Source organism: Rattus norvegicus, chromosome 5, assembly GCF_021556685.1.
Source record: "Rattus norvegicus strain SHRSP/BbbUtx chromosome 5, alternate assembly SHRSP_T2T, whole genome shotgun sequence".
Classification (NCBI taxonomy): Eukaryota; Metazoa; Chordata; class Mammalia; order Rodentia; family Muridae; genus Rattus; species Rattus norvegicus.
The window spans coordinates 105,200,673-105,222,898 of NC_141538.1; the positions used below are offsets into that span (position 1 = coordinate 105,200,673).

The 22,226-nt window shown below is 37.2% G+C and overlaps 1 protein-coding gene across 13 annotated transcripts in view; it reads left to right on the forward strand.

Annotated features, from left to right (window-relative positions):
• Cntln (centlein) overlaps positions 1-22,226 on the forward strand; it is a 274,806-nt gene that overhangs the window by 235,300 nt on the left and 17,280 nt on the right. For 8 of the 13 annotated variants that reach the window (NM_001438394.1, XM_087550987.1, XM_087550988.1 and 5 more), the window contains 5 exon segments: positions 2,565-2,662; positions 4,192-4,318; positions 5,324-5,461; positions 5,769-5,954; positions 21,361-21,546. In NM_001438394.1, coding sequence (NP_001425323.1) covers positions 2,565-2,662; positions 4,192-4,318; positions 5,324-5,461; positions 5,769-5,954; positions 21,361-21,546 — 735 coding nt within the window. 13 annotated transcript variants of the gene reach the window in all.

The window sequence follows — 22,226 nt, forward strand, 5'->3', positions numbered from 1 at the left end:
AGACTAACATAATGAGCCTATCTATACCAGTCTCCATGAGATAAGACATTTACATTATGATTTTTACTTATGTATAAATATCTGTCTAGTTTCTGAAGGGAAGTGAGACAAAGTCAAGGCCAGAGAAGGCCTCAAGCAGCTTGGTTGTCCGTGTGGATGCTGTAGGCTTTGGACAGGGGTCTGTCTGTGGAGAGACAAGAAGGATAATGTTTGCTTTCATCCTGCTCTATGTTTTAGAATAGGAATTTTCTGGAAAGAATTAAGTCCATGACCCTGCTCCTCAAAATTTGTTTCAATATTTCAAATTGGTTTGCTGAGACTGTGATAAGAAAATAACTACTGACTGGCTGGCTTAAAAACATGTCTTTTTCAGCTAGACCTGGTGCTGCCTGAGTTTAATCTCAGCACTCTGGAGGCAGAGGCAGGCAGATCTCTGAGAATGAAGCCTGCCTGACTCACATAGTGAGTCCCAGAACAGGCAGAACTGCACAGTGAGACCTTAAAACAACACCAACGAAAACAAACACCAGCATGAAAGCCGCTACTTCTCAGAAAGGTCTGCGGGCTGGCAGGGTAAAATGAAAGTGTTGCTGTCTGCTCAGGCCTTGCTTCTTGCCCTGTAGAGAGCAGCCTTCTACCTTTGTCTCCACGTGGTCTTCCTTCAAAGATATCTGTGTCTTATTTTACAAAGACATCCGTCATATTATATTAGGATACACCTCATCTTACCTGTTACCCTTTTAAAGAAACATCTCCAAACAGCACATTCTGAAATACTGGAGGCTACGTGGGGGCTTCAGCTATGATTTTATGGGGATACAATTTAACTCACAGCAGATAGAAGACTCTAATGGTGATTAACTAGGAAGCCATTTCTAGCCGAGACTTAGAAACATTGTTTAGATGTTAATCTAGTAAAGGTCTGCCTGCTTCTTTCATCTAATTCAGGGCCTTTCTGTTCATCTCTTACCCACTTTTCAGCAACTGGAGCATTTGGTTATATGCAGATCTCGTGTGTGTTCTCTCTGTCTTCTTTTGCCCCATTAAACAGGTTTCCTCAAGGAACTCTAGGGAGGTAGACTCAGGTAGATAATAAAAGCTAAAATAACGGAAGTGCTTTCCAATAAATGATGGAGATATCACCATCATTTCATTTTTAGTTCACTAGTCCCTCTATTACCCACAAGTCATGGATTCAGCACTTTTAGCTACATAAAATAGAGCTTTAAGACTCAAAGCAGTATAGAATCAGACAACTGCCTTAAAATCCACTGAACATTCTCATTTGAAAACAGTATTGGACTTCGCATACTGCCTTTTGCTTTTTGTTTTAAATAAAGTACTAAGTTCGTTTGTTTTACTTTTCAACAGAAAATGCTTCAGGAACACTGGATTTGGGGGTACAAAGTAAGGGACAGGATGAATGCTTTAGGCAGGAATATTGAGAGCAGAAAAAAACCCCAGAGATTGGCAGAAATTAAAAGTTTATTCTGTTCCTATTTGTTTAACACTTTCTGAACTTAACAGATGTGTAACTCAAGTAAATTAACAATGACATATGAACAGAAAAGCTAAAATGCCAACAGGATTAAGTGATGCTTCAGATTATCCATTTAACTTTAACTTGAATCAAGATGAAGTTAGCGGTCTTGATACTGTGATCTCCTGATTCCTAGGTGGGATGAGCGAGAAATAACTCAAAGCTAATCTGCTTTGAAATATATTAATTATGTATAATCCTTAAGTAATAATTACTACTCTTAGTAAGTTCAAACAAAGAGAAATTTAGTGTTAATAAGATTGTCAGTTAATATTCTAGAACAGATTATCCTCAAATATCACTGGGCCAGTGCAGTTCATGGTCTATTATTCCTTTTCTGCTCACTTCTGGGCTCCCTCATTCTTAAGATTTGTTTGCCAGGCTGGGAGGTGCAGCATGGCCTTCACACCCGAGCTGGCAGGTGCCCAGCTAGCTGTCCCCTGCAGCACCTCGGTACCTGCACATGGCCTTGGAACTGTCTTCCAGAAAGGTGGCCCCAGGGCACCAGTCCTAGAGCACAAAGGCAGAGGCCCGGGGCTTTGAGGGCCCAGATTTGAATTTACACAGTGTCATTTCAGCCATGTTCTCTTGGTGAAAGCAAATCACAGATGAGACCAGATTCTAAGAATTGGCAAGTGGTTGTTACACATTTTAGGGGGAATAGCAAGTTATTTGGGATCACATTTAATCTAATTCAGCTTTTGAGTAAATCTATCATTCATTTTAAGTGATTTATCTGAGCCATTAATATTCTTAAATTGCACGTTTACACTTTACTCAGAGAATTCCTATTTCCCATTAAAATATTTGATTCCTGTACGTTCCTCTATGGTCTGGAATGCTATATAATGACTCTGTTATAAATATGTAATCTTATTTGTAAAATATAAGATAATCAAATAATAAAAGTACATTGTAGTCATTGTTCGCATAATTAAAACAAATGTGTTATTCTTTCTCAAACCAGTGCCTTTGTTTTAGATCTAAAAAAGATAAGCTGAAATATATGTTTGTTTTAACCCAGAATGCAACTAACGAACTCACTAAGCAGTCCTCGAGTGTGAAGTCGCTGAAGCTGGAACTTCTGGCGAAGGATGACCACATGAAGGCGATGCAGGAGAAGTAGGCGGCGTGCTTCTATCTGTTGTGTTTGCTGCCACCTAGTGGCCGTCAGCTCTCTTCACCATTCCTCTCTGAGAACAGTACCTTTATTTAACAATGGAATTTTTTACTATTTTAAGATCATTTTAAGCCAACATAAGATGGAATTTTCAGCAATACACACATAGCATGATTGATGACAACCAGGTTTCTGTTTTTAATTAGAGTAAAATATTTAACTCCAGTTTTACCTATTAAGCATAATTTGGATAAATATATATTAATGATTTTAAGTCTAAACCAAAACCTACAGTTCTAAGACTAAGAGAACATACAGATTAGTACTTGAATAGGGTTAATTCCTAGTTTTATAAAGCTGAGGTCAAATTTGAAAGTTTTGTTTGCTCATAACGTAACTAGCGGTTCTTTTATATATATTACTTTTAAAGGCGTTTTCATTTCCTTACTATTGAGCAAATATGGTTCTCTTTCTTTGCGCTTTGTAACTGTTAGAGCTTTTATGTGATTATCTGCTTAGATAGAACATGTCATTGATAAATTGCCCATATGACTACCTATAGGCAGTACTAGGAGTGAAACTTAACATACTAATAAATAAAACGTAGACAGAGGATACTGGCAGAATCTGGTGGTTTGTACCTGTCATTCCAGCCTTAGAAAGTCCAAAGCAAGAAGATCGTCATGAAGCTGAGGTCTACCTGGGCCTCGTTGTTAGTCCCACACCAGGCTGGGTTTCAGTGTGAAACTCTCTCTCCCAAACCCTCCAAATAAAAATGATTCTGTTTATCTGAAAATGTCTTGAAATATATATAGACCAAGGGCAGTGTCTCAGCACTAACCATGACGAGACACGAGAGTCTAGGGAAACTCTAAATACTGGCTCCTCTCTCCACTCACTCTGCACTTCAATCTAATAGTCTCAACTTAGGAAGTTCTTCTGAGGAACGAGAAGAAACTAATGACTGAGATAACAGGGCCCAGTTGGTATGAGCTGTTGTCCCTTGCCATCACAGTGGCGCCATAGTTACAGGAGTAGAGATCACTGAAGTCACCATTGCGAATACAGTACGTAGCATCATAAGGTGAACCGATAAGTGAAGTCAGCCCCACTGAGGGGTAAAAGTTAGTGTGCCTGAGTACAGGTTCTTTGCATATGGCAGGAGTTTTACATTTTTAACCAAATTAGAGTATTGATTCTTAACATTGTTAGGAATTGATAGTCTCTAAGTATCACTTCAATATATCTAAACAATGCAAAAAATTTAAGTATAATCTAAGTTTCATAAATTCTATAAATTATAATGATCTTTCTCAGTTACTTTCTTTTTCTATAATGCAAATATGTAATAATAACAGTCACGACTGTATTATGGATTTTGCTAAAACATGATACTTAGATGCTTATTAAAATGCAATTTATTTTACTGATATAGTGGCATTAATATCAGCTTTAAAACTAACAATAGGATTGATCATGGGTACAGTATATCCAGATACTTTCTGCTCCTGTTAAATTCTTCTCCCTTAAGGATGTCTCGAATGGAGAGAGATATAACCATGAAAAGACACCTGATTGAGGACTTGAAATTTCGACAGAAAATAAATTCAGAAAGTAATGAGAGTTTTAATGAAATGTTAGGAACTCTTGAAAAAAAGGTACCAATTTTTGTGTTCACTAATAAATTATTTTCTACTTTCTAAATATCATTTTAGCATAAATATTTAGTATTGAGCATCTGTGCAGAATACATACATGATATATATCTATATATGTACACATATACTTAAAGGATATACATATGTGTATACACATATATAATTAAAGAATATATATGTATATGCAGTTATATAGTTATGCCATCTTTATTTGTTTCAGAATTCAAAACTCCACAATTCCACACATAGTAGACATACAGAGTCTGCCTATTTGTGTTCTTCTATGCAGGAAAACACTTAATTTTTAAAGTATGTAGTATGTGTGTTGTACATATGATGTTCCTATTTAATGTTTTATATTATTTAAACCTACTGTGTAAAGGGACAGAATGGGACTAATGTACCAGTGCTGTTTAAATTTTCAAATGATCTTTATGCAACCCACAAAGCTTTAACTTTTTAAAATGTGTATTCGTGTTTTATGTGAATGTTTATCTGTGCACCACATGCATGCCTGGTGCCTGTGGTAGTCAGAGGGACTCAGACCCCCTGGAATTTAAGCTTAAGATGGTTGTGAGCTGCCACGTGGGTCTTGGGAATTGAACCTGTGTCCTCTGTAAGAGAAACAAATGCTCTTAACTACCAAGCTGTCTTTCTAGCCTCTCTTTCATATTTTCACTTCAAATCATTTCAGATATAGCTTAAAAATGCTTGCTTAAGTAATTATTTCTTTAGTGGCTTTAAGCTTCAAATGGAAAGCAATTTCTTCTGTTATTCTTTGAACTATATAAAGAATGTTATTATTATACATATCATATGTTTTAGTTTGGTTATTAAGAATTGCTAGATTCTTCATAATGTGAACACTACAAGTAGACTACTTTAATTTGATACAGTTTATGAGACAGTGAATTCAATTAGACCTATCCAGTTTCTGATGATACAATGTAGTATGCTTCTTTAATGCACTTGCTAACAGTAATTACCTTTGTACTTTTATTGCAGGTAAAGACATTAACTGAAGAATGTTCCAACAAGAAGGTATCAGTTGATTCACTAAAGCAAAGACTTAGCGTTGCTGTGAAAGAGAAATCACAGTATGAACAGATGTATCAGAAAAGTAAAGAGGAGTTAGAAAAAAAGGTATGCGTCAGAACGTCCAGATTTGAATGCAGTGATGCTGTTCTCATTTTTAATGCTGTCACCCTACATCAATATGAACTACTTAATAACTCCACATAACTATAAAAGGTACTGTGCACTACATGAACACTAGGGTTTGTCTTACCTTAGTGAGTGTGGTGCATTAGCAAATAGAGAAGCAGGGATTCTCTTTACCTAGATGAGAGTAAATTGCATGTACAGAATAATGCAATCTGACTTTCATAACTTCCTTTCCCAATATGTGTATGAAATACTCTTTTCTTTTGTTAATATCAATCTTTTACAGGATCTCAAGATGAATCTCCTGATATCAAAACTAAATGACACGGAGACAGCCATGGCTCAGATCAAGAGCGCAGCGTCGGAGCAGCTCCAAGGCTTGGCGTTGCAGAGTGAGCAGGTCCTGGAAGGCACGCAGAAGAAACTGCTGCTGGCCAATGAAAAGATCGAGGAGTTCACTGTCTTTGTGCAGGTCGGAGTCATTGAAGGAGGCATGTTCACTAGTGCTTTCCTCCAGGCGGAGGTGTTGTCCTCTTTCTGAGGATTTGGGAAGCTGTCAAGTTCCTTGCTTTTAGTTGTTGCTGATATTACTGCTTAGAGATTATCTCTCTATGTATATATAGTTCTGCTGGCCTCAGACTGTTGATTCTCCTGCCTCTAATCCTCATGAGGAGTGCAGGTGTGTTCCCGGCTTTCTTCCTGCTTTACTAATCCACACAGCCCGAGAGGGGGCAAGTGACTGAGGAGAACATAAAGGCAGAAATGCCTCACGCAGGTGAAGGCAGCTGTCTTATCTAGATGCCACCTAACGTCAAAGAATCCCAGAGAGAGTTAGGCTAAGCCTGACTGCTGGAGGAGGGGACGATACCTTCAGCGCTCTTCCTCCTCCTCCAGCAGCAGCAGCCATTGCGAGCAGAGCATGTGAAAGTTCCACCCTGTTTAATCCCCTATAAAGTGCCAATAACTCTATTCAGTGCCTTTTACTCTTTGTCATGTAGTTAGTAAGAAAATCTGTCACCGCTAGCCAGACCATGGTGGTTTCCTCAATAGTGGGAACAATAGTTTATTAATCTTCATCTTCACAGCATGTACCATAGTGCCTTGGAAAGAAGAGGCATACAATAATGACCACTGATTAAATGAAATTTGCACTGGAAATGTGAAGTATTAATGGTCATCCTATTGATCCTCAATCTTGAGTGTAAAATGGTCTGAAGTGGGAAAGAAAGTCCATTCTTTTCCCTACTGCCCCCAACCACATTTCCATCTGTGCTTCAGTTCTTAGTGTACACGGTCCTCTCCATCTATAAAATGTAAATGTAATGTCTTCCTGTAAGGTTGCATCGCCATTCACTGCCTTCATTTCATGGCTCACCATACTGCTCATACCTGATAAGTGGGCTGCAGGGGTGGCACAGGGCCAGGAGCACTTGCTGCCCTTGCAGAGAACCCGATTGCAGTTCCCAGCACCCACACAGGGCTGCTCATAGCTGCCTGTAACTGCAGCTGCAGGGGATCTGACACCTTCTTCTGACTTCTTAGGACAAGTGCACATACATGACATACACACAGACAGACAAATGCATGCACATAAGTAGAAGCAAATCTAAAATGGGTTAAACTTTAACTGTGTAAAATGTTATTTTACATTTATATTAATGTTCTCGTATCAGCTCAAGTATGATTTTTCTCTATAGACAGATCAAGAGTTGGGCCATATTTGAAGCCCTCGGTAAATAAGGCCCTCTGCTGAGTATTTCAGAATGTCTTTAGGCATAATCTTATTTACAAGTAATGATATTCCTGGGACTGTACTTTAATTGTGCACTGGCAAATAACTGGATTTAGCTATGTGCTATCATGTCATATACCACCACTAAATAAGAGCCCAAAACATTGCCAGTAATGTGCCAGCAAGATGCCCAGCTTTGTTTCACTAGAAATCATAGGTCCTTAGGAAGTGACTTATTTAAAGGTAGCTACAAAATGAATGAAATAAACATTTGACCTCCTTTAATAAAGGTTTTAAATGGTATAAAGTTAAGTCAATAATGCATCCTTAGGAAGATCATGAATGGTTAAAATGATTAATTTCAGTGAATATAATTTGCCTTTCCTGACTTAAAATGTCATTTTCTTCCTGCTTACTGAAGTCCCACCATTTAATTTATAATGAAATATCTCTTTGAATATTGTTGCTACTTGATCCATGTAGGACCGTTTTTATTATGACTTTGTTTTCCTGGTTTCTTTTCAGCTTTGAGTTTCCTTTGCTGTTCTTTTAGACAGGATTTAAACTATGAATTAGACGCATGAGTTTTATTATTTTCAATCATTATTTTTATGAAATATACTTTAAATGTGGTCTTTTAAAAGAAAAAAGGTAAATGAAAACCAGAAATTGTACAATAGAAAAACCAATTTCATGACTACATAATTTGATTTCTATCCACTTAGTGTAGTTTTGTGACCATGATAAAATAATTTCCACAGAAAGTAGATGAGCAAAAATTAGCCTAAAAAGCATACATTTTATTTATGTGCCTGAGTCTCTAAACTCTAGTTATTCAAAGGTGACATATTGACCCTTAATGGTGACATAATGATCCTTTATACTAGCCAACAAGTATATAAAGTATAAATAATAAATAAATAAATAAATGTGAGATTGTTACAGTTTCGTGGAATGTTAATTTGAATTACATTTTAAATGGTATAGTAAAAACAAGGCCTATTGGCACTTGTCTTTAATCCCAGCACTCAAGAGGTACAAGCAGAGCGATCTCAGTATGAGATTGACTACAGAGAGGGTTCCAGGCCAGCCTGTCTACACAGTGAGAACCTGTCTCAAGAGAATGTGTAAAAAGCTATGTTTTGGAATTTTTATTCTTTTGGGATTTTTACACTTGGTTTAAAACATTTAGCCCCTTAGACTACCAACTTCAGAATCCTTTGATTCTCTTGCATTTAAATAAAATGTATAATATTGGCCCTGAATCTACTGAATCACAATTCTAGTTCAGCAGGACCCCAGATCTGCATTTGACAAGTTACCTCCATGAATAGATGAACATTTTCAATGGGGACTAGAGAGATGGCTCAGTGGTTATGAGCACTATCTCTTTGGTCAGAATTCTCAAGCTCAGTTCCAAGTACCCACAAAGAGGCTCACAACCGTGTGTAAACCCAGTTGCAGGGGATCCAAAACCATCTTCTGACTTCCAAGGGCAGCAGGCACACATGTGGTACCAAGACATACATGCAGGAAATTATAGAAACATTACATTGTTTTTCAACAATTGAATCTATTTGACAAAAACATATCCATTTAGCATTTCAAAGTTAAAATTTCCCAGTTTCCAGTGGTAATTTGATATTTGTTGTAATTGAGTTTTCTGCTGATGTGTGCTTGACACTAATATCATACCTCTTTTTAAGCTCTCCTAATCAAAGGCTGACAGCAGTCAAAAGCAGAAATATTGGTCCAGAGTGGGAGGTTGGGTCTTAGTAAAGGGAAGTCAGCCACTTCTCTTCTTCACTCGAGTGACCTAGGACTGGGCAGTGATGCGCAGGGGCCACCCGCACAGGTAACAGCATCTGCAGGTTCTGGGGCCCTGCTGTCTTAGCTGCATCACAACTCAGCTTCCATCGTTTTGTAACTGAATGGTATCCTGCCGTTCCAACAGACTGTTTCTCTTCTCCAACTCTTACCCTTTCTCAAGCTCTCCTTCCTCCCGTCTTTGTACTTCCAGAGTCAGCTTAGGGCCTTTTGTATGAGGCTCTCCTTCAACCTGTAGCCACATCAGCTCTGCTCCATACTAGCTTTGTCATCTCAGACAACTGACTTAATCCTCTGGACTTCAGACTCCTTCCCCATACGATGATCATGCTGATAGGGCATACCTGGGCTTAGGGTCTGAGTAAATCTTTATAGGAAAGGTTCAGAATGGGGTCTGGCAAACCAGTCTGCTCTAAAAGTATCAACTGTTATTGATAGCAGTGTTAAGTAAGAGGATAGTTATCTCCTGATCATTTATTGTGTGTACAATTAAAATGCAAGTGTACACTTAACATTTTTCATTGTTTCAATGATATTATATAGCCAACTTTAAGAAACATTATCAATAATTTCCTTATAGTACATCACCCAAGAGGCTCATTACATTCTTGAGCAATTGATCAGACAGACAGAAAGACATGTACATACATACATGCACACACACACACACACACACACACACACACACACACGTGCACATGGTACTAGAATTTACAGATACTTTTCAGATTAAAAATGTAAAGTCAAGAGCTGTTCATAACCTTGCATAGTTCTTATGTAGATCATAATAATCACAATATGTTCTTCACAGAGCTTGTTAGATACCATGTACACTAAACTACTTAATAAATATTATCAGTAGTTTAATAGTACTAATGTTTGCTCTGGTCCTGTTGTGGAATCTGCGTTCACTTTAGTCTTCTCATTTATTTGTAGGGCACAAGCAGACTATGGAAGAGGTGGAAGGGCCATCTGCTCTAGATCTACTCTTGAATATGGAATTTGGCCCTGGGGTGAAATCAAGTGCTTTGAGCATCTGGGCTGGATATATGTGGCAGAGCTGAGGCTTTGAATTCTCCTAGTAACTGGATAAAACACACTGGGGAAATTTCTAGAAGTATTTGCTCAATTTGAGTCAGCCTTGATATTATATATAGGTTTGTTAATGTGCATGCATGTGAGAGTCATATGCCAGACACCATTTTCTCAAAAATTTTTGTTGTTCTTAACTATAAAATACAAGCTAGCTAAACAACAGCATTTAGCTGGAACGTGTGCATGGTTTCCTTATCAATAAATGTTTTTGTTTGGTAAAATTTAGTTTGATTCTTGGGGATTTGCACTTCTTTCTTCTTTAGTGTAGGCATTTGTTGAACATTCCAATTTTATGTTTACATTTGCATGGTTAATATTTAGGCACTGCTCTTTTTTTTTAATTAGGAGTTTTAAACACTTCTATAATATAATCACCTTGAATTCATACTTAATCTTTTCTCACTAAAGTAAAATTAGAGCTTTTAAAGGAAAGGGTTTTAATAAAATATATTAATTTAACTGGTGAGCTTTAAACTATATTAAACTATACCTCAGTAAACCTATTTAAATGCTGTTAAGACACGGGCAAACTTCTGAATTACTTGTCAACCCAGCAGCACTATGGGATTCTTCTAATAAAAAGGGCCATCGCTTGACCCAGAACTAGGAATTCAAGCCACTTCAGAATTTTTCAAAAGGCTGTTAAAATGCGTTATTTCTTTAGGAAACCATGATAAGAATGATGACTTCAGAATTTTTAAGTGAAACTCAAGATCATATGTTATTAGCTAACGCATTCAAGGCTCACAGACTAGAAAACCCCAAGAAAATAAAGCTGGAAAACTAGAGCTAGTAAGAGTGCAGTATTATGGCTTCCTGTTTACTGTTTACGAATGCTACTGCTGCTGCTTACAGTAAATGATCAGAATTGAAGACAGAGTAGCTGTGCATTGACATGTCCATCCAAGAAAGTCTTTTCATTTTGAAAATGTCCTCTGATATTGGGACAATGGAGATCATTATAAAGGACAAGGGTGTTATTTCATATTGCCATATATGGGTAATTTGCAAAGAAAATAAGTATATGTTCATTCTGTCCCTAATAATATGGTAAGCAATGCTTGAAGGAAGTGGAAAAACAAAAAGGAAGTGACTAGATTATTACTTCCCCATAGTTTGTTTAATCTATAGTATATTCATAAATCAGTAGTTCAAAATAGAAAAAAAATACCTTCTTTTGAAATCATTTACAATATTTCCAGACTATTTTATATCCTTACTCAAAAAATTCATAAACGCAGAAGTTATTTTCACTATCTGTCATGAATATAATATAATTATGCTTTAACAAAATAGCTATTAAAATGCATCAACTTAAAAACTTTCAAACTCTGTATGATTTGGGACTAAGATAGACCTAACATTTAACTTCCTAAGATGGTATCAAACAGGAGAGTGAGAGTATCTGAATTAACTTTCCAGGTAAGATGCTGGAATAAGTCAGTGGAAATTGAATTAGGGAGTTACATCACTTTCCTTGTGGCTTCAACAAAATACCGGACACAGGCAACTTAGTGGGGGTAAAGAGGATTTGCTTTGCCTTAGAGGATATGAGTTGTCCCTTTTAAGTGTCTTCAGATACTTCTGTACTGATTTCCATAGTAGTCGAACAAGTTTACATTCCTGCGTTTCCCCATATTCTACTGACATTTGATGAAAGCCATTTTGACTGGAAACTCAAAGAAGTTTTAATTTGCATTTCCTTGATAGCTAAGGATATTGGACATTTTTTTCAAGTATTTATCGTGGTACTTTATATTTGTCTTTGGAACTGTCTATTCAGTTCATTAAATCAATTGTTGGTTGGATAATTAGGGGTGTGTGTGTGTGTGTGTGTGTGTGTGTGTGTGTTTGTTGTTGTTGAGTTTGTTTTGTTTCCTTCTCTGTAACTGTAAGGACAAATGTTTATAGACTGATATTAGGGAATAGACTAGTTTAGTAAATATATGACTGTAGATTCTCCTCCAATAACCGTGAATTCACCAGCATTGAGGATTAAGCCAGATTTCCAGTACCAGACATGCTTTGTCTCCTGTGGAGTGGGTCTTAAGTCCAAGTAGAAAGCTGGTGGTTACCACCAGGAAGTGTACCACTACTGCATCCATACGATTATTACGCTATGCTGATTGTTGAACTGGCTCACAGGCATCATAGCTGGGCAGAACTGCAGTTGCCTCACGGTTCCTATCTTTGTTACGGTTTCTACTGCTGTAAAGACACACCATGACCATGCAATTCTTATAAAAGGAAGCATTTAATTGGGCATGCCTTACAGTTCAGAGCTTTAGTCCATTATCATGACAACAAGCATGATGTCATACAAGTAGACATGTACTGAAGGAGCTGAGAGTTCTACATCTGGATCAGCAGGAAGCAAGACAAGTGAGCAACTAGGCCTGGCTTGAGCTTCTGATACCTCAAAGCCCACCCCCAAGTGACACAGTTGCTCCAACAAGCCCACACCTACTCAAGCAAGGCTGCACTTCTAATAATGCCTTATGAGTCTATGGGGCTATTTTCTTTATGAGTCTATGTAGCTAATTTCATTCAGACATCCACAGCACCTTCTGGTAACATGCAAACTTGTCCTCAGGGAGAGGGCATTTAGGGGTCTCTGAGCTCTGTTTCTATAGTTCATGGTGTCTTTAGTAATAAGGGCTTACTTTTCACCTCTGGGGGGACAACCAAGAGCAACTGCAATGAGCTGTATGCTTTGGAAATCTTGTGGACAGCTCTGGACAACACTCAAAGAGGGCTATTTTATATCTGATATTGGAAGTCTTTGTTAGGTAGTCTGGCTCTTGAAAGGAACACTATCACCCTAAATGAGAAAAGTACATTAAAACTATATATGTATGTTCATACGCAGAATTACATGTAGTATAGTGGGGTGTGTGTGTGTGTGTGTGTGTGTGTGTGTGTGTGTGTGTGTGTGTGTTTACAGCCTGACTTAAGGACCCTATAATGACCTGCCTAAACACAGGAAAGTAGAAACCGTAGCCAGTGAGTTCATCTATCCAAGTGGGTACAGCTTGAGATATTGCCTGATTATGGAGTCAGTGCAACCTTACTCAAACACAAAATCTATACTGAATAACATTTAACCAGAAAATACAATCTTGTTCTTTCAAATCAGGAGCCAACCCTGTATTGAAAGTCTAAGCCTATACTGACAGCTCAATTGAAAGTCTAACCATTGGAATTAGACAACCAAGGAACAGAGCATGCAGCTATCTATTAACAACAATTGGTGTCTAACTAGAAACCATGTCTGAATGCAAAGTCCATCCAGAAAACTCCCCTGAACTCAAAGAATATGTAATAACCTTGCCAAACTCAGGGAGTATGACAGCAAGCATACTACACATGGATGCCACTGGCTAGCCCATCCAAACTCAGAAGTTGGATTAATTGGTGAGTGCTTTTCCTCTGAAAGCAAATCTATGAAGACTAGATGTGGCTTCTTTCTAAACCATGAAAACACCAAAGGACTGACAGACAGGCCATGCAATCAGATGAGCTAATGAAGGCCCATCTGAACTAATGATGGCCCATCTGAACTAATGATGACCCATCTGAACTAATGATGGCCCATCTGAACTAATGATGGCCCATCTGAACTAATGATGGCCCATCTGAACTAATGATGGCCCATCTGAACTAATGATGGCCCATCTGAGCTAATGAAAGAGAAACCTACCAACCAAGGAACCACTCAGATAAGTGAGTAAAATACAAGAAAACGTGTCGGGGATTAGATGGAGTGAGGAAACAACAGGAAGAAAGTATGCAACCTGTCAAGGAAGCAGAAACCACAGGGAAAGGAAGGTACAGTGACAGCAATGGTCTCAGAAAAAGTAAATATTGAAGAAAATCATAAAATTAACTTGTGTTATTTATATTATTTTCTTTTAAGATATGATTCAAGTTTAGAAATTTCATAAAACTAAATTAAACACTAATATTTCTGTATGAGCTGTGTTTATAATGACAAAAGATGTAAGGCTGGGTAAATGGTTCAGTGTATAGGAGAACTTGTTCTACAAGGATGAGGTCCTCAGATATAGTACCCACTAAGTAGTGGGGCATGGCTGTGCATTGAGGGCCAGAGACAGGCAGGTCCCATAGCTCACTGTAGAGAGCATATGAGAAACAGTGAGCTTCTGATCCAGCGGAAGACAGTGATTCACAGCAATACAGGCATCCAGAGTCATGTTCTGACCTCTGCATGGATATGCCCAGCCACATCCCTTACACATGTGCACATACCTCACAGGACACACATATTAGGGTGTGTGTGTGTGTGTGTGTGTGTGTGTGTGTGTGTGTGTGTGTGTGTTATACTAAGAGAAAATGAAGCTGTTATCAATTAGAAACATTTATTTCTATGGAGAAAAGTAATTATAGAGATAACATAAGACTGGGCTAAAATTTTCAATAAAAGATTCAGTAGGATATTCCATAAAAGATTCCCTTGAACTCAAGGATAGGTCATTTAAAATTACACAGTAGAAGCAAAGTTTTTTTTTAATGAAAAAGAAAAAACCCACAAGACTTCTGAGACATCATCAAACTAAATATATGTATGATAGGAATTTTAGAAAGCAGAGAGATAAAAGAACAGAAAGGCTATTTAAAGAAATAATATGATAAAATGTTTCAAATTTGGAGAGAGGGAGAGGAGAGAGAGAGACAGTTTCATAGCTGCAAAGATTCCCACCATAAGACTGAGCACAAAAGTTCTATATGAGAGTGTATATAATTAAATTGCTAAATAGCATATGTAAAGAAAATATTAAAAAAGAAAAAACCATATGACTCCTCATATACAAGAACCCCCTATGAGAGGGAACACACCTATTAGATTGCCAAAGGACTGCTCATAAATACCTCAAACATAAGGAGAACATGGGATATCCTCACAATAGTGAATGTCAAATCTGCCAGCCAAAAATACTGTAGTCAAAAATGCAGTCCTTCAGAATGAGGGGAGTAAAAGTGCTCCAGTGAACTATCCTGAAGAGGGAGCATCACCCAGGGTTCCTTAGAGCTCTACAGACTCTAGTATTCAAGTAAAACGACTTTCAACTACAATTCACAAAGTTAAATATGTGGAAACTAAATGACAGAAGTTTGATGTTGGCCATACAATATAAGGTTATTGATAAATCATAATGTCTAATCTCTACATGTGAGGAGAGAAGCGTCATGGAAACATGATCATCATCACATTGCTGTTAACAGGAATGTGAAAGGAAGAAGCTAAAATTACAAGATATCTTACGAAAGCCACAAGATGGTGGCAAAGGGAATTCTAAAGTAGGAATGCACAGAAAAAAACCTCAAATTATATGAAAAGGTCACCAAAGGAAGACACCAAGAATGGAGTAAAGAATAGAAAAATGGCAGAACAAGTGGTCAGAAAACCATTAACAAAACGGAAACAGTAAATACAGTACCTGACAATGTTTATTTTAAATGTAAGTAGACTAAACTCTCTGATCAGAAGATGCCCGGTGACTGAATAGATTTTCCTTCCTTACATCTTTCTTTCTTTTGAAAGTGTGATGTAGTAATCATAAAAAAGGCTAAATTTACCTGTAAAGGCACACCTTACTGAAAGTGAAGAGATAGAAAAAGATATTCTATACAAATGATAATAAGATAGACTTTAGTTAATAAACACACAAAAGAAGGAAATGACAGAAAAGGTATAAATATCATTGCACCTACATATATAGAGCAAATACTCTAAATATATGACTATCTAGAGATGGAGCAGCAGAGGAAGAAAAGGAGAATGATGCCCTACACAGTACATCCCCCAACAGAGAGGGCACGAACAGCAGAGACCACACATGTCCTCGCAGACATGTACAGAACATTCTTCAGGAATATGAGAGCCACAAAAAGAAGTCTTAAGGTTTCAAAGACTAAAGTCAAACAGAGCATATTTACTAACCCTATTTGTAAAAGTACAAATCAGTAATGGGAGGAGAATTCATGAAAATCTGGAAGTTAAGCAATTTGATCCCAAAAGACTAGTAGGACTGATTATAAATGAGAGAAATAAAGAAATAATGAGACAAATGAAAGTGGAAACAAAATTTATCAATGTATATGTGGTGCAGAAAATATAGGTTTTGAGTGGAAAGATTACAGCTGTCAAGAAAAGGGCCTCAGGTTCACAGTCTAACTTGGAATCTTAAAGAGCAGGGGAAACAACTGAGCCCAAAGTTCACAGAAAGGAGAGACTACTACACAGTAGGAAAGAAATGAGTCAGATAAAAGGAATAAAAAACATAACAAAGATCAGTGAAACTAAGCTTTTTTAATATAAAATTGACAAATTTTTAGTCAACTAGATTAATAAATGAAGCAAGTAGAAATATTTCATAGCTCCGATGGCAGAAATTTGGCTGATAACCAAGAAGTGATCCAGATCATAAGAGAATACTCTGAACAATTATATGCTAAGAAGTTACATTAGCTATAATAAATGGAAATTCCTAAAAACAAACTACCACTCACCAAGACTGAACCATGAAGAAACACAAAATCCAAGTAAATAACAAGTAATCAGTAATCAAAAAACCCCAACAAACAGAATCCAGTGCCATGTGGATTCCCTACTGCTTGGCCCAATATTAAGAATTAATGTCAGTTCTTCTTGAACTCTTCCAAAAAACTTAGTGGACTGAACACTTCCAAACTTTACTTACAAGGTCAGTATTACTCTGAAAGCAAAGTTAGATGAGGACATGGGAAGAGAAGAAAATTACATCCCATTATCATTCAAACATAGATGCAAACATTTTCAACAAAGTACTAACTAGTCAGCCACATTCAAAACCTCATACACTATGTTAAAATGGTATTTGTTCTGTGGATGGCTCAAATATGCAAATAAATACATATCAGATGCTAAATTAGAAAAATAAAAACATCATATTGTCATACAGTAGATATAGAAAAAGAATATCACAAAATTCCACATTTTTATGTTTAAAAACAAAATATTAAATATAGAGTTAGTGGATCTCAGTACAATAAAAGCACTCATGCTCAATAATGAAATGCATTTTCTGTAAAATCAGGACCAACACAAAAGGTTTAAAGAAATAAAGGTTACAGAAATCATGATGGGGAGAGCAGAGTTATCTCTGTTTGCAGATTGCACAGAAGTAGACTTTAAAAATCCCTAAGACCATACCTCCAAATGAATGAGCTCAATAGCGCTCTGTCTCTCTATACTAACAACACACCTCTGAGACAGAGGAGAGGAATGGTCATTTACAATAACAGCAAGCCAATAAAAGAAAATCTGGAGTAAATTTCAATGAAGAAAATGGAATTTCTGTGAATTAATGTTAATTTTTGTAATTGATGAAATACATTGAAGAAAATATAAATAGAAAAATAAACTATGCTCATGGATTAGAAGAATGAATATTATTAAAATGTCTTAGTACCCAAGTGTCTGTGTACATGTATATATGTATGTATGTGTGTATATTTATTCACTACAATTGCTGTTAATAATCCCATCATATTTAACATACATAGTAAAGAATTGTATAGAACCGTAAAAGATGTTGACTAAGCAAAGCCATGTTGAACAAGAAGACTTAAGTGAAAGGTATTATACTTTCTGATTTTAAACTGTATTGAAAAGTTTTGTGCTCAAACCTTCATGATTCTGACATAAGAGGAGCATAGATCAACAGAGCAGAGAGCTCATAAATTAATTTATGGATAGATCATTAATCAGTAAGTGACTGATACAAAGAGTACATGACAGTGAATATAATATTGTTTGCTTTAATTTTTGATAAATGGTACTAGGAAAACTGACTGACTAAGGATTGACCAGGAAAGGTCAATAACAATATACTGGGCAAGAAGCAACCTAAGACGGAAGGATTTCTTTGAACTCATAGTCTAGGGTCAACTCTATCACAGTGGTAAGGCTTAGCTATGATTCTACTTCACAGCTATGATGACAGGTAATAAACAGCCAGCTTACATCTCCAAGGATCAAGGCCCAAGAGAAAAGAGGACTAGAGCAAGGTTGTAAACCTCAAATCTAACCAGCAGTGGACCGCTTCTACCACCTGGGCTGCACCTCCTACAGGTTCTGCAACATCCTAAACACACCAACTGGGAACCACGTGTTCAAATTTTACATTAGTCTGTGAGGGATATTCTGCATTCAAAACATAACAAGGAAATTCCATCTACTTCAACTTAGGTGTAGGTTAGCCAAAAAATGTTCTCATTTAGTAAAAACTCATAAACCTATATAGTCAAAACATATTATACTGTGTAGAAATTTTGATTTCAAAAGGACTCAGAACATTCATCATTAGCTAATGGAATACATGGCAATGTAATTAGGGGCCAATCAGACAGATACCTTCCACCTTCTTTAAAATGCCTCAAGAATGTAAGATAGGTCAGTGGATAAATAGGTACATGTCAAATCAAATATAGATAACTGATTATAATATATAGGTTGGAGGTATATGTGCCCTAAACATTTTTCAACCTTTCTGTATGTTTAACATTTGTATAACATTTAAGGTTGTTATTCTCAAGTATCCTCCTCCAGAGTCTCCTGCAGAAAGATCATCTCATAGTCTTTTCCAGGGCTCTTATTTGGATCATATCAAAAAGAAAATTTCCACTGTAAATGATAGAAAAAAACACACCTTAAAGACTCATAATTCAACTATGGAGCTAGTTAGATTTCTATCAACTTAATTTGGGTCATCTGGGAAGAAGGAATCTAGATTTTAGAAAGAAAGACGGTAGGAAGGAAAGAAAGGAAGGAAGGAAGGGAAGGGAGGGAGGGAGGGAGGGAGGGAGAGAGAGAGAGAGAGAGAGAGAGAGAGAGAGAGAGAGAGAGAGCGAGCCCATATCAGCTTGATCTGTTAGCAAGTCTATGAGGCATTTTCTTGATGGAGAATTGATGTGGGAGGATCCAGCCCACTTTGGGTCTTCCCATTCATAGGCAAGTGGGCCTGGGTTGTATAAGAAAGCAAGATAAGGAAGCTATGAGGACATGTCAGTATCATTCCTCTGCAGCTTCTGATTCCTTTCGTGCCTCCAGGTTCCTGCCTTCAGTTCCTGCCTGGATTTTGACCTTTTCTCCCCAAGTTGTTTGTGGTCATTTATTTATCACGTAGGTATTGGTAGATACCTAACTAGGACAACTACATTAAACTTTTTCCCCATGAAACATTATAGTTAAAAAGCAATAAACTATGAAAAATGTAACATATTCAATAGGCAAATATAATTTCAATAGCATAAATGTGATTTGCTAAAATATAATTTAAAATGCCAATGAAGATATAGGTATGTCAAGGCTGATTCCACTTGATTTGTAATAAATGAAAAACGAGAATTTGGAACTTCAAAATAGTTATAAAAGCAAATTGTACTAAAGTATCAGATTGGTGTTTGCTAATACAGTGGAGAAACATATATTTCACTCTGTTTGGACTTTGTGTGTGTGTGTGTGTGTGTGTGTGTGTGTGTGTGTGTGTGTGTGTGTGTGTAAGTCAATAGTATCTAGGAGGAAGAGTAAAGAGAGAATCAAGTAACAGCTACCAACATGACTGCAACCCACACTCTTCATTGTGGTATATTTGCTTTTGCTTTATATCAGAGAGCTGCTGAGGATGGTTATTTTTTGAAACCTTTGAACTAGCAATGTATTGAAACAGCCCAGTGGCTGGCCAGCCTGCCTTGGGCCCCCAAAGCCACCCTAGTATCACCACACAGAACTCTGGCCCTACAGAGTAAATTGTATTTTTGTATTTGCCTATAGGAGTGACATACACTAGCACTTCTTGATTTCTCAAAGGGAAAACTTAAAGACTTCTGTGACATAGTTTCAGTTTTCCTCTTTACTTTCATCCTCCTCCCACCTTATGGGCATCAGTCGCTCACACAGGCACTCTACTTGGTCATGTCAAGTTGTTCCCAGTATCTCTAATTTAGTTTTAGTAAAATATTACAGAAGCAACTTTTTCAGTGGTCATCTTCCATCAGCATATATAACAATTAAACTTACGATCTGTCCATTGGTGAGAATGTGGTGTTGAAATCTCCTACTATTATTGTGTGAGGTCCAATGTGTACTTTGAGCCTCAATAATGTTTCTTTTACAAATGTGGGTGCCCTTGCATTTGGAGCATATATGTTCTGAATTGAAAGTTTATCTTGGTGGATTTTTCTTTGATAGGAATGTAGAGTCCTTCCCCATCTTTTTTATTAACTTTTGGTTAAAAGTCTATTTTGCTTGGAAACATTTTTCCCAGCCTTTTAGTTTGAGGTAGTATTTGTGTTTGTCACTGAGGTGTGTTTCCTGTATGCAGCAAAATGCTGGATCCTGTTTACATATCCAGTCTGTTAGCCTATGTTATTTTACTGGGGAATTAAGTCCATTGAGAGATATTAAGGACCAACAAATATGATTGTTTCCTATTATTTTTGTTTTTAGTGGTTGAATTATGTTTGTGTGGTTCTCTTCTTTTGTGTTTGTTGTGAAAAGATTACTTTCTTGTCTTGTCTTGGGCGTAGTTTCCCTCCTTGTGTTGGACTTTTCCTTCTATTATCCTATGTAGAACTGGATTAGTGGAAAGATATTGTTTAAATTTGGTTTTATCTTGAATACCTTGGTTTCTCCATCTATGGTAATTGCAAGTTTTGCTGGGTATAGTAGCCTGTGCTGGCATTTGTGTTCTCTTAGAGTCTGTATGTCATCTGCCCAGCATCTTCTGGCTTTTAGAGTCTCTGGTGAGAAGTTTGGTGTAATTCTGATAGGTCTGCCCTTATATGCAATAGCTTATTATAGTTAATAAGCAAATAGAATGTTTACAGATAAATAGAACTGTCTCATCAGCTCAACTGCTTTATCATGATTACAAGTAGCTTGCCTGCTACAAGCTTGACCAACCAAGACACCAGTTAGCACATCTAAAACTGAGTTTAGAAAGCTTTCGTTAATAAAGAAAGGTAGTTAAGATGTGATTTAAGAGAATTTTTATTAGATAATGACAATAGGTAGATAACAGCCCATTCTCTTCTAAAATGAATAAAATCTGAGTAACCTTAATAAAAATGATTTGCTAGTGCACTCACGTTTTAATGTTTGGACGACTTTGTCTTCATTATGACTTCCACATGAACCCATGTTCTCGCTAATATCTTTTAGGCTTTGGTCAATGAGTTACAAAGTGATGCCCATAGGACAAGACAACAAGTCAGAGAGCTTAGGCAGACGCAGAAAAGCAGACATGCTTGTAAAACCTCAACCCATAAAGCCCAGACCTTGGCCGCTTCCATCCTGAACATCTCACGGTCAGACCTAGAAGAAATATTGCACACAGGAGATGAAATGGTAAGATTGCTTGAATATTCGCTAATAAATGGCTTACTGTACTTTTACTTAAATATACTTTTCTATTTTATAATTCTCAGTTTCATTTTAAGATGATATTGTCAAGTTCTCAAAGAAAAATATTCACATATAACCAACGCAATGCTTTTAAAGAAATTCAGTATATGATATACACACGAGTCATGTATGTAACAGGAAAGGAGGATAGCAGACGTAATAAGCAATTAGGAAGAGTCATATTGCTGTCACTCATGCCATTTTCCCTTCCTGTCATCGCCATTCTCTTTGACTAATCATAGTATATACCCTGTAGGCCAGGCTATTTGTCATTGTTGGTGTGTGTGTGTATGTGTGTGTGTGTGTGTGTGTGCCTGTCTGTGTGTGCATTGTGTGTGTGTGCATTGTGTGTGTGTGCAGTGTGTGTGTGCCTGTCTGTGTGTGCATTGTGTGTGTGTGCATTGTGTGTGTGTGCAGTGTGTGTGTGCCTGTCTGTGTGTGCAGTGTGTGTGTGTGTGCATTGTGTGTGTGTGCAGTGTGTGTGTGCAGTGTGTGTGTGCATTGTGTGTGTGCAGTGTGTGTGTGCAGTGTGTGTGTGTGCATTGTGTGTGTGCAGTGTGTGTGTGCATTGTGTGTGTGTGCCTGTCTGTGTGTGCATTGTGTGTGTGCAGTGTGTGTGTGTG